The following is a 13,153-nucleotide window of genomic DNA, read 5'->3' on the forward strand; positions in this document are numbered from 1 at the left end:
TCATATAATATTTTAATCTTACAGTTAAATCCGGTCTCTACTTCATAAACGCCAGAGGAGAACTGGCCCCCGACTGAGCCTGGGTTCTCCCAAGGTTTTTTTTTTTTTTCTCCATTAGGTCACCTAATGGAGTTTTTCGGTTCCTTGCCACTGTTGCCTTTGGCTTGCTCAGTTGGGGATACTTAATTTGATTAATCGATTCAACAGTGCTATTGATCTGCATTACCAAACGTGGATGTTTTACACCAGAAACATACACTGATGTACTATTTTATTTAATACTGTGAAGCTGCTTTGATACAATCTGTATTGTGAAAAGCGCTATATAAATAAAGTTGACTTGACTTGACTTTAAATAATTTAAAAATAAAAGGTGTAAAATAATCTTTGTAAGATTAATATTTACCTTTTTTACCATTTTTTATTTTATTTTTACAGTTATTTGTATTTACTTATTATAAATATGAATTATATTAAATTATTTTATTAAATATATTCATGAACTATTTGGGCTTATGAAAATGCTCAAGAGAGGCTGAATAAATTAATAAATAAACAAAGAATAAATCATTTTCAAATTAAATAAATAAATAAAATATTGAATACATGAAGTTCAGCTGTACCTGGTCCGGGCGCTCCTCTCTGACGGAGGTGTTTGTAATCGGGACAGTCTCTCCTCACGTGACCTCAATACTCTGCTGTCTAAAAACAGGACATTTGACCAGATGACCAAAGCAGCCGCTACACATTTTCCTTCACTAAACTGTGACCTCTGCAACCTGGCCTGGATGACCACAGACAATAGCAGTAATAAGGATTTTTTTACCTTTTTTTTTTTTTACTTTTGACTAGATGAAGAATTTTACTCTAAAATATATTATAGAAATCGCTGTGTTTACATCTTTGAAGACCACAAAAGCACTTAATTCTTGTATGTGGTCACGCACAAATCAGGAAATATGTGCAAAATTCAGGAAGTTGTATGAACTGATTAGGCAACTCGTGGGTTGTTTTCCTTAGTCTTAGAGTATGAGATTTATATGATTGATTATAACTTTATATACTAATATTTACATTTTAAATCTTCAAATGTTTTAAAAGAAATGTTCACAAGAATTTATTTTTTAATAAGATTTATTTTATTACATTTGCATACAATACAATACAATACATGCATCCTGCTAAAATGACACTGTAGGTTTGATAAAATATTGTCAAAAAGGATCTGCATTAAATGAAAACTTTGATTTTAAAGCATTTGTGTTTTTTCTCCACTCATATGAATAGATTTTTGGGGGCATATAGATATAGTACCATGACGTACATGATGCATGAACTCAGCCAGTTTCAAACATGCACACTAACAGGGTGTGTTACAGCTCCACGTGAATACATCTAGTTTAGACCTGTCCAGGCTTGTCTGTAGTAATATAAGCTATCACATGAGAGATTACATCACGAGAGAAACAAAGCTTTACAGTAGTATTACAACACTGCAGTAATTTATTGTGATATTCAGGGATTACACTTTACAACAAATAGTACAGCATCCATAACTATTAATCTAGAATATAATTCCTTAGCTAAAATATTAACATCAAGTCTTAAAGCTGTCTAAACCAGCTACGGAAGCTTTGGAAACTCCATTAATGCAGGAAAGGTAACTGATGGTCAATCTTAGGAACTTCGGCTGTGGCAGATGATGTTGTATGGCTTAGGAGAGCGGACCACACTAACAATCCCATTCATGTCTGGCTGCGGCTCACCAGGTGGCCAGGAGAAACGAATCCTCTGTAAGAGAGAAGTGACGAAGACGAAGAGCTCCATCTTAGCTAGAGTCTCCCCGAGACATACCCTCGGACCTGATATATAAAACACAATGGGTTTTAACCTAGTTGGCTTTGCTCTTGGGTCTACTGGTATCGTAGTCACAGGTGACTCACCCAAGGAGAAAGGGAGGAAAGACTCTGGTTTGAAGAATTGTCCATTATCATCTAAGAAATTCTCTGGGTTAAATGTGTCTGGATACTTCCAGTGCTCCTTATCAGTTAAAATTGCTGTTAAGTTAGTCAGTATCTCAGTGCCCTAGAAAGATCATGTTTGTTAGTGGAACAATTTCAATCAAGAAAAACAACACATACAGGCTCCATTCATTACCTTGGGAATGTCGTATCCTCGTAGTTTTGCGGGCTGAGTTGTTTCATGAATCACGCCAGATGGTACAATGTTGCCAAAGCGTTGAAACTCATGAACAGTGGCATAGGTGTACGGTAGTTTGTCACGGTCATCCATGCTGGGAGAGCGGTCGTAACCCAACACCTGAACAATCTCCTCATGACATCGCTCTGTAACGTCATTAATGTTCATGTGTGTACGTTTCTCAGTGTTAAAACACAACAAGAAAGCAACTGGATGGTTGACAATGAAACACTGTGGCACTTTAAAAGCTTACTCTAACTCAAACAATGGTGTGTTTGGGATGGGGCTACCTGTGTGCTACAAGGAAAATCTGTATAAACCTAGTTGCGTTTACAAATTATGTAACATGTTTTTTCCAATTCAGCATTTCTATTTGGCAACTTAAAGCTCAAAACTTGTACTCTAGAGCTTTGAAGCAAAAAAAAAAAAACAATATTACAGAGCAGAAATCTTCTTTGCGAAAAAACAACAACAACAGGGGAACCATGAACTTGCAACTGGTAAAATACACATCTGTGCATATGTAAGACATATGTATGTTTTGTGCATCATTGCAAAATTGTTTTGCATTTGCAAGAAGGTTTGACATTAATAAGACCAAATGTCTTTGTGCATCTCAAACCAATCATGACATGCCAAGCCAAGTTTGAATATGCACAAATGAGATTCCAGAGCTGTGGAGGGGATTTTTAGTGAATAATGGCAACAATTTTGTCTGTTTCTTAAACAAAGCAATTGCCTTTGATAGAAGACAGAATTAAAATGCAGAAAACCCTTAAAATGCATGCAAAAAGAACAGAACAGAACACTTTACTTATCACCTTTATATCTACATTTATGCACTTGCCAGATGCTTCTATCCAAAGCGAATTACAGAGCATGCAAGATATACATTTATCAGTTCATGCATTCCCGTTAACATGCAGTGTTATTCCTAAGTACCTTGTACATCTGGGTTTTGTGACAAGTAGATGATCCCCCATCTGATGGTGGTCGATGTGGTGTCGGTTCCAGCAAGGAACAAATCAGCTACTGACATAATCATGTTCTCCTCGTGAAACGTGGAGTCCTCGTTGGACTTTTGCTGCTCCAAGGAAAACAGAAAGCATTTCAATCGATCCATGCATATTTAGTTATCTAGCAGCCTACCGTGATTTCACCTTGTAGGATATTGTTGGTCCTGGAACACAATTAGAAATGGAATTGGGGCTTGAAGCACCTTCAAATTTAAGGGGTAGTTCGTAACAAAAGTAACATGTGTTACTTGGCGAAATCGCTGCCACCTTTCCAAATAATAACTACCATTAAATAGTTTCTAGAATGGTTGGTTGTGATGATCTCACCTTCTCAATCTCCAGCAGGTAGGCATCAATGAAGTCTCGTGGACTGTCTGGATCCAGAGTTTCTCTGTGTGCTTTGACTGATTCCCTGAAGAAACCCTTCAACTCTTCGCCGTTCTGATAGATTTTCTGGTGTGGCCCTGGGAAATGTTTGATGATGGGAAGCAAGTTAAACACCTGGAAAAGAAAAAGGCTACAGATAACTATGCGGCATTAACAGCAGAAGTTCAGTTTTTTTAACTTCTAAACACCTGCCTAGAAGTATCTTGCAATTCTAAAGATATTTTCTGCATCCTAAATCACATACTCTCAGTGTAGATACTTCTTTTGAGTATTTACTTTCTGAGCATTAAACAAGTACTCTCCAGTCGCCTTTTGGGATAGTAAAGTGTCCATTGGATGCACCCTTCAGAATCTAGTCTTTAGATCAGTGTGTTCAATAATGTGCTATTTTTGTCCTTTGTTGTGTATCTTTGGATTATGTTGAGTTGTAAATAAATCCAAACAATCAAAAAGCCATTCTTTTAAAAATAGTCATTCTTTGTGCAAGGTTGATCATAATGATAGGGCCTGATAGCACCTGATAGGACCATTAGGGGAGGGTCTTTGTCTTTCTCAGGTGTGAAACACATCAATATTCAGGATGATTTACGCCTCCTTGCATAAAGCTTTCTTACACAAAACATGTCTTACAAATTTATAAATCAATATATTGTTTTATCTGAACGAGTACACAGTATAATTTTCACATAGCTTTGAAGCAAATATGCTAGGCTACCTGATAATTTTCAATAATTTTCTAATAATTTTTTTTATTGATAATTTTCAATAATACCTGACAATTTTCAAAAGTCTTGTGAAGAAATAATCAGTATGGATTTCACGCAAAAACGTCATTATCTCAAAACTACAAACTTTTACATACATGCTGCTGACATATTATTGTAGCAGAGTTTGTGCCGAATACAGTGTAATAAGACTTTAGCCATGAAAATGTCACAAGTAACAGAAATAAACACAAATGTCAGAGCATGTCAGAACACCTCCAGGACCCAGAAAACACCTCAGACCCCAGAGGGTTCTGGTTAAGAGGTTAAATAATAACAACAACTTTAATGGAGTCAGATTCATTATATTGGAGTCAGGTAAATATTTGAATTATACACGTCATCCTTCAACTGCCTTTTTTTCCGATTATTGGTTCAAAATAGCAGCGTAAGCTTCCAGCCTTACGAAGGTGGATCTCCAGGATCAGGATTGGACATCTCTGGTCAAGTAGTTCCCTTTGTGGCATACAGCCTTATTCAACAATCAAATTGTTTGTTGATGGTTTTAACAAGCAAATACACAAAATTGGAGACAACCTTGATGTAGGTAGTGTTGGTGATGAAAATGACAGCCATTTACAGCAAAAAAGCAACAGGAGCACTTACTTTCAGAAAGCTGAGGTTTTGATATGGCACAAATGTGACCGCTGGTAAGGTTTAGATCCGGTTGGATATTGGGACAGTTAAGCAAAAAACATTTTTAACACTTGATCATACCTCCCCAACAAGTGACCCTGTATGATTGATGTTCTCCTTCAGGATTTCCAGAAGGTATGCGAAGCGCTTGTTATCGTAGTCAAACCGATCCCCGAAGATGATGGAACAGATAATGTTAGAAACAGCATTCTGTATTGGATGTTGGGGGTCGAAAGGCTTGCCTTCAACAAAGAAAACCTTGTGTTAGTTTTTGGAAAGGAGTATTTTAATAGTATAAAGAGAAACTCCACATGTTGAAACTATAGCTGGCTTGCTGAATAACACATTTGGTTTAATGGCATATGAAGCTAACCTGAATACTAAGGCACAATGGGACTATGCACTTGAAATGTTTTGGCTAAGAATTCATGTCCACATACTTGCGTAAAAGAGCATGTTTGAAGTTTGTTTAGAACTTGACTCAAGTATGAGGTGGGACATGACAGAGTACAGCACCTCTAAACATTGAAAACATTCACAGGTTAAAATCCTCAAAAACCTTCTGATTTGAGCATTTCAGAAAGCAGGTAACTGCTTTCCTCTGTCACGCGTTCCTCCACAGATTTCTTTCCCAGGCCAAAGTTTCTGAGCGTGTGCAGAGCAAACCGTCTCTGCTGCCTCCAGGTGTGACCAAATGTGACCATTACTATGCCTGATGGAAAGAGAACAGACCTTCAGAGTTACGAGAGAATACACAGACAAGTTGAACAAAGAAAGACAGACAACTTAAACAGATGCATAGGTCTACCAGCCCCAAACATCTTGACCAAGACCATGTTGACCTTGGCCTCATTGGCTGGTAGATTCCCTGCTCTAGACTAGCAGTAGACTCCTTGAGGCCCAGATCCAAACCAGAACACATTTATGCAGTCTTGAGAGGTTTCAAGTATCAACTTCACTGGCTGGTTGCTCCACTGCTCAAGACTAGCTTCAGAAGACTATAAAAACCACGTAAGAAACTTTTAGCTTATTTTCCAGCAGGGCTAGTTATGGCAACTATCAACAGTTATTTCCCTTTTTCCATTTCATAAAAACGTAGATGTACAGTACTAGTACCCTACAATTAATACAATGTATTACTGACCATATCCATTACTGATCCAGTTTGGAAGTGGTAGAGGTGGCCTTCCTGAAAAAGATGAAGCATTTTGGACCAGGGCTTCTTTCGTGACCTGGATTGTATTGAGGAGTATCGCTGGCTTCCTCCCGAGATAAAAAGTGGTCATCTCTCCATACTGAGGCATCTACTCAGAGAAGATTTCACAGCAACTCAACACAACTTAAGTGGTTTAGACATCATCTCACTTGCGAGCGAAGTCAACATAGCTCAAGCACAAGGAGAACATAAGATACCTCTGCACAAAAACAAAGCCTCTGTAAAATAAGCTCAAAGCAATGACTCACTGATCTCAGAAACTCCATTGGGTTCCTCAGAAAATATGGTATGTTACCCACAAAAGGTAGAGGTCTGGGACCAGGAGGAGTTTGACCTCTGTAGGAATTAATCCTGATAATCTCGAACAGAACCAGAAAGATCAAGCCCAGAAACAGAGCCAGGCCAACAGAGGCCAGGTTTAACGTCATGAGAGTCGCCCACATGATTGCTTTCAAGACAAACACAAGAGCAGTGGACGACTGTGGGCTTTATAAACAGAGCGGAAGAGGGAGGAGACAGTGAGAGAGTAAGTTTGACATGCCAGCTCATGCTTGTGAAATAGTTATATTAGTTATTACTATTAATGCTGCAAGGTTCTAAACAATCAAGGTATGAAGATGATTATACTTCTGCAAAACACAAATGTTCCCTTTATAAACATACTAGCTAGATCTAAGGGAAGAAGTTAATTCACTGCAAAGTGGGGCAAGTTTAGTAAATAACTGACTAGCTCAATGCTCTCTACATGCCAGTTGAAATGGACAAGTCCACACCCTAATCTCTTCTTTGTTATTGATATTAGGCAAAAGGTCTGGAAAGGGGTGTAACAGTGACAGTAAAATTATAGCAAAGGTAAAGCATGAGTTTCCATTTCAGATTGTTGCATCATTTTATATATAAAAAAAAAGTACCACTAAAAAATATATAGAAAATAAAAGGCAACACATCAGCATGTTGTTTTGCTTTTTCTTTATTTATTTTTTTGGTCTTTTCTTGTTTTTTTTTTCTGCTCTTTTTTGTCTGTTTTCTTGGTTTGCTATAGGGAAGATTTTGGCACTACATAATTGTATTATTGGGTCGTTATGTTTGATTTTCCTATCTAAAGCCTTTGTCCTTATGCAAGCAAAATAGGAATACGGCTAATAAAAATAAAGTGAATACATTTTAAATCCTTATTTTACACATAAAATAAAAACACTTTTTTGGACCCCTCCAAAAATAGGGGTATTAAAATATTTGACATTTTGTATCACAAATCAATGTGATGAAACACACAGAAATAAAAGGAAAATAAAACATAAAAACTGTACAAAAATGATAAAATCCATTTTAAAAAGTTTCCAAATGATTCAAAGTTAGTCTTTTTTCTATAAGGACCTTGGGCATTGGTTTACAAAGTAAAGTGTCATTTCTTCATTTCTTCTGCTGAATGTAGTTGAGATTGCCGTGTCGGCCGTGTTGAATAAGTGGGTAATGTTGATTTGCCACCACTGAACCTGCAAGAGGAGAAGAAATGTGCAGTTATGAGCAGACACTTTTCCTGATTTCTCAGTGTAAAAACTACCAAGAAGAATGAATATTCAGAGTTAACTTCATGTCTATGGATAACATCTGTTGTACACATCAAATAATTACAACAGCACAAATAACATAAACAGCAATGTCCTGAAAACATATCCAGGTCATAATCAAAAATAAGTAAATTAAATACTATTCTACATAAAGAGAATGAAGCCAACTTTTACCAACATTATAATCACCATGAAATCAAAATTGACTAATCTTATTTCTTTATGGAAGATTGCTGTATTTATTCGTGCACATCTTTTTTTTTATGTTATTTTTTTATTCATGTCCCTCATAAACTTTCCATCTCTCTTGCAGTGACATCTCTTCTCTTCTCTGATGACGAGGGCGGGGCAACCTGTCACTCACATGAGCTCCACCAATAGCAAACCACAACCATCCATCAGCTCCCCAAGCCCCGCCCTACTTTTGTTCATTCGAGAAGCCGTTTCACTCGGATATATACGTCACAATAGGGAAGAAAAGACTATCACAAAATCCATTTCCATTTCATGATGACTTTATTTAAAATTATTTTGTATTGTGACATTAAGACAATTATGCAGGACTCCTCTAAAATAATTAAACATAATAAAAAGGCAACACATCATGTTGGTTTGCCTTTTCTTGATGTTTTTTTTTTTTTGTCTTTCTTGGTTTGCTATAGGAAACGTCTTTGGCACAACATAATTGACTTATTGGATCACTATGTTTAATTTGCCTAGCTAAAGCCAAAATAAAATAAAATAAAATAAAATAAAATAAAATAAAATAAAATAAAATAAAATAAAATAAAATAAAATAAAATAAAATAAAATAAAAAATAAAATAAAATAAAATATGCAAACATGTTTCATGTTGACAGAAATTGAAAATTCCATGGTTACTTTGGACATAAAATACAGACATATGCATAAAGTTTGAATGTTTTATCCTCAACATGTCCCACAAACAGAAGAGAACAGGTACCTTGTGAGATGAAGGGTTTGTTGGGCTGCTGCATGTAGGGCGGCAGACGGTAGGGCATGAAGGATGGAGACAGGGAATACGGAGCAGCACCGCCGTGCTCCCAGGATCGAGAGCCTGGACTCACACCCCCAAACTGAGATGGGAAATTAGGATCTGAGATGAAGAGAGAGAACCATGAGCAAATGGCTCAGTAATAACAGAGATGGAAATAAACAACAGAAGACCTCAGAATCGTTAAACTGTCACTCAACCACTATGAAACCACAAGCTTTCATTGCCACCTTATTTATTGAAACTAGTCTTAAACTAGTAATAGCTTGGTCTGTTTGTGAGTAATAGACATCATTATGCCATTAAATGTGCCTTGAATGCTCGGAAAACCAAGGTTTCATTAGACTGTGGTTTCAAAGCGTTACAGGGTCCAGGGATTAGTTTTTAACTAGTTTCCAGTGCTCAGTCTAACAGATGTGGAGTCACCTGTGCACCCAATACTAGAGCCCGACCGATATATCGGCAGGCCGATATTATCGGCCGATATTAGGCATTTTCAAAACTATCGGTATCGGCATTTATAACGGCCGATAAATTAATATTTCAAAAATAAAATAAAAACGGACGAAACACCCTTCAACCATGTTATGAGGGTTGCCGTTGTATAGTTTGTCCACCAGAGGGCACTCTACACCGTCCCTGTTGGCAACACTCGTGTATAACGCGCCACACATTCAGCAACCTGTTGATCCAGCCAGAGTCGGGCAGAGAGAACCGCGAGTGAGATCAGCGGTGAAGTGTGTTCATGGTGAGTTGGTAACGACTCACGAGACATACATTGCTTGAATAACAATTAAAAGAACATCCCTATCAGTTCTCTTAACTCAAATAAGGATGACAAAATTCGTGACTCATGTCCAGTTTTGCTGCGGTTAAATAAGCCGAGAGTGAAGCGGAACAACGCGACGTAGGCTATATTCACATAAAATGTTAACACTGCAGTTCACAAAAGTTCATAATGTGCATGTGCTTTAATGCTTTGTCGGTTAAACATTTAATTTTAAATGCTGATGCGCTGTTCTAACGTGTGCGTTTCTCAGCGCGTACATGTGAAGCTCACATGCACTAAAAGCCTTTCTACCAGCGCCTGGATACTGGACTAAGTTATCTTTCGAGTATTATTGTGCTAATACTGTTAAATACACACAAGACTTACATAAACAAAGTCGGTTGTCTAAAGTAAAGGCAAAAATTGAGAGAAAATCTGCACGTCAAATGCGTGTACATTAGACGTGTCGTGCTCAGCTCTTAAAGAGACAGTAGCAATTGTAAACACATTGCCGCTTGTCCTTAAAGGGATAGTTCACCCAATAATAAAAATGATCTCATTATTTACAGGCACTCTAATGTTGTTCCAACTGTATTAATTTCCTTCTAATATTTTTCTAATATTAATAGTTTGAAGAATGTGGGTAACCAAACAGTAGCTGGTCCCCATTGACTTCCAAAGGAGAAAAATATACTATGGAAGTCACTGGGGTACATCAACTGTTTGGTTACCCACATTCATCCAAATAACTTATTTTCAACAGAAGAAAAAAACAACTTGAGAGAGTAAATTATGACAATTTGAATTTGTTGTCAATTTGAATGTGAAATTGTTGTTTTTGTTCAAAGGACTAAACGTTTAGTCTTAAAATATTTTTATACATTTTATTTATCAGAACTTTAATATATTTTGATGTTCCTCTGTTCTGTTGTGACAATACAAGAAACAAGTTTCTTTTTAAAATGCATTATCATATTATTTTAGTTAAAACTCATAAATAACTACAAATAACTAATGTTAGGGAAATTTGTTAATGTTTTGTTGCGCGTTTCTGAAAAAAAAAATATATATATATATCGTCCGATATATCGGAATATTGGATTTTAAAACCAACAAATATTTGTACTCTAGTACCGGGCTCTAGTACCCATCAAAAGTTTGTACACACCAATTGTAAAGTGTGTCCAAACTTACTGTACTATAATACACATAAATAATATTGCTACTGTATTATAATATACACATAAATAATATCGGCCGATATATGGGTATCTGGCTTTTTTTTATCGGTATCGGCATCGGCGCCCAAAAATCCATATCGGTCGGGCTCTACCCAATACACCTGTGAGACTTACCTGAGCTCACCAACACCACCTGCTCTCAATAAACAGACAGCAAACTCATTTCACTGATCCATCAAATCAGAGCTAATAGTCAAACTGGATGAGCAGCATAGTTCAAGTTATGATACTACTGGTTAATAAGTGAAAAATTCAGCGTCTTATCTGTCCTATCTGTACATTTTGCGTGTGAAATATTACCTTGACATTTTACCTAGTCATTACATTTTGATTACATATTAGAAAATAATTTACAACAATTAAATTTTTTACAATTTTATAAAAAAATTCTAAACTGTACCAACAGAATGAACGTCCCTTATCAATAATTTATCATTTTTCCTTATGTTTATTTAGTGAAAAGTTCTTACTAAAATTAACTAGATTATTTATTCATTATGAAATAAAAATGTGTTATCAGTTTTATTAGTTAAATAAATAAATCAAATCTTATAATATTATTAATAATATTAATATGCAAATATTTACAGTTGTATCTAGCAAATGTATTTTACAATTTAAATAATTATTTCGATGAGCATTACAGTAAAGAAAACTTGATTCTGTTTTATTACAGTAGGCTACTAATTAGGTGTTATGTGCTTAATTGACATGAAAAACAAAATGATTTATTTCTTTAGAATAATTTTGCACTGACTGTATACTATAAATAATACCACGGACAATTGCTAATGAAGTAAATAGGGTAATTTTGATTCATGAGTAATATGACACCTGTAATATGACTATTCAATTTCGAGTTAACAATCTCAGAATGCACTATGAATTTACTACGCATATGATTATTCTAAATGTTTTTATTTATTTATCTAAAGCACTTTGAATTACCATTGTGTATGAGATGTGCTATGAAAAATAAACTTACCGTGCCTATGCTGAGTGAAAAAATACATCAAAGCAGAACTTCAAATTAAAGTTAAAAATGATAGCGATTATATTAAAAATAGAAAATTTACCCAATGTTACGTGTTATTTATTTCGATAATTATTATATTAAATATTGTCTGCTTAAAGGTGCTCTAAACGATGTTGGGTGACGTCACTTCTTGTTGACATTCAAAGTATTGTCAAACAAAGTGGAGGCTAGCTCGACCCTCCCTCCTCCTCACTCCCCCCCCCATGCTTCTCTCTCCTCCACTCTCCACACCCCCCTTCATGTGCACGCGCACTAACCCCCCAACCCCCACCCCCAAATCATTCTTGTCGGTTATTGGCTGGAACACTGTTTGTTGTGTTTCGTGGTCCAGGCTGGGCCAGTTTGTTTTTGTTGCCGTTTGTGGAGCCTGGGCTGTCTATAGAGACTGCGTTTTTTTACAGTGTGTTCAGGGGACAGGCAGCTAGCGGATAGTGAGGAGATGTTTGCTGGATGTGACAAAAATGTTTTGGCCTAAAAAACGCGTGACATCTCTTAGAGCACCTTTAAGGCTGTTTATAGCGTAAACTGATGATCTATACACAGTTATTGAACTGAACTGAATCAACACTAAACTGACTTCAGCTGAACAATGACATTTGTCTTTTTCACAGCAGAATTTGTCTCATATTTGATGAAGTTTGCATCATTGATTCTGTTATTTTGAAACTAGCATGTTTGTATTCATGCTGCCGACACATACTGTGAGAACCACGTGTGTGTACCTGTCTTGTTTACAGTGCCATTTCCCACCAGTGGCCCCGGATTGAGATGGTGATTGTGCCAGGGGTGCCCCCTTTCTCTGCCCGGGCCGCCCACTCCACCAGCCACCCGTCCCGCCGATGGCTGAGCGAAGATGATGCTGGGGTCGTTCAGGTTCATGGGTGCGGGATTCACCGGCTGCCCGTTCCCGCCGCCTCCTCGGACGGCAAACTTCAGGCCCTGAGAGGACGGGTGGCCGGAGGCCGTGGGCGCCCCGGAGCCCTGGATGAGAGGGCCGTGGATGGGCCAGGAGCCCGAGGTCAGGGGCGAGTGAGCCTGCTGGGGGTGAGCGGGCAGAAGGCCCAGTGCAGAGAGCCCGGCGTGGTACTGGCCCGGGTGGGAGTGTGGAAAGCTGAAGATGGGAAGCTGGACCTGGGGAAGCTGCTGCTGCTGCTGCTGCTGGGGTTGGGAGGGTTTGGACAGGCCAGAGGAGGTAGAGGAGGAGGAGGAGGAAGGCTTGCTGTTCTGGGGAGAGACCGACCCCTGGCTGTATGGAGACGGCTGAGGAGAGTACGGAGGAGTCTGGCGCGCATCGGACTGGGTG

General features: G+C 37.6%; 2 protein-coding genes across 3 annotated transcripts in view; both read right to left on the minus strand.

Moving 5' to 3' along the window:
* Positions 1–1,126: 1,126 nt before the first annotated feature.
* LOC308703635 (cytochrome P450 2B4-like) lies at positions 1,127–6,779 on the minus strand. Its single transcript, XM_081387316.1, has 9 exons — positions 6,467–6,779; positions 6,147–6,306; positions 5,562–5,714; positions 5,084–5,244; positions 3,543–3,716; positions 3,142–3,283; positions 2,158–2,345; positions 1,944–2,085; positions 1,127–1,862 (listed from the first exon to the last, which is right to left on the minus strand). The coding sequence occupies exons 1-9, from the start codon at positions 6,659–6,661 to the stop codon at positions 1,678–1,680; spliced, it is 1,500 nt and encodes a 499-aa protein (XP_081243442.1). The 5' UTR covers positions 6,662–6,779; the 3' UTR covers positions 1,127–1,677.
* Positions 6,780–7,236: 457 nt separating this feature from the next.
* tut4 (terminal uridylyl transferase 4) overlaps positions 7,237–13,153 on the minus strand; it is a 43,682-nt gene continuing 37,765 nt past the window's right edge. The window contains exons 28-30 of one of the 2 annotated variants that reach the window (XM_081385720.1): positions 12,573–13,146; positions 8,754–8,906; positions 7,237–7,714 (exon numbers count right to left, since the gene is read on the minus strand). In XM_081385720.1, the coding sequence (XP_081241846.1) occupies positions 7,632–7,714; positions 8,754–8,906; positions 12,573–13,146 (810 nt within the window). In that variant the 3' untranslated portion in view covers positions 7,237–7,631. The remainder of the gene's footprint in view (positions 7,715–8,753; positions 8,907–12,572; positions 13,147–13,153) is intronic. The other variant, XR_014031637.1, reaches the window with a different exon arrangement.

This window comes from Scardinius erythrophthalmus (genome assembly GCF_964197995.2).
Source record: "Scardinius erythrophthalmus genome assembly, chromosome: 15".
In the NCBI taxonomy this organism is placed as follows: Eukaryota; Metazoa; Chordata; class Actinopteri; order Cypriniformes; family Leuciscidae; genus Scardinius; species Scardinius erythrophthalmus.

Bases quoted from the DNA above. Each gene is read 5' to 3' on its own strand.
- LOC308703635 (XM_081387316.1), bottom strand. From the start codon at position 6,661: ATGTGGGCGACTCTCATGACGTTAAACCTGGCCTCTGTTGGCCTGGCT. The intron at 2,086-2,157 runs GTAATGAATGGA...TGATCTTTCTAG, and splicing joins GAGGATACGACATTCCCAAG to GGCACTGAGATACTGACTAA. The intron at 1,863-1,943 runs GTGAGTCACCTG...TTTATATATCAG, and splicing joins TTTCCTCCCTTTCTCCTTGG to GTCCGAGGGTATGTCTCGGG.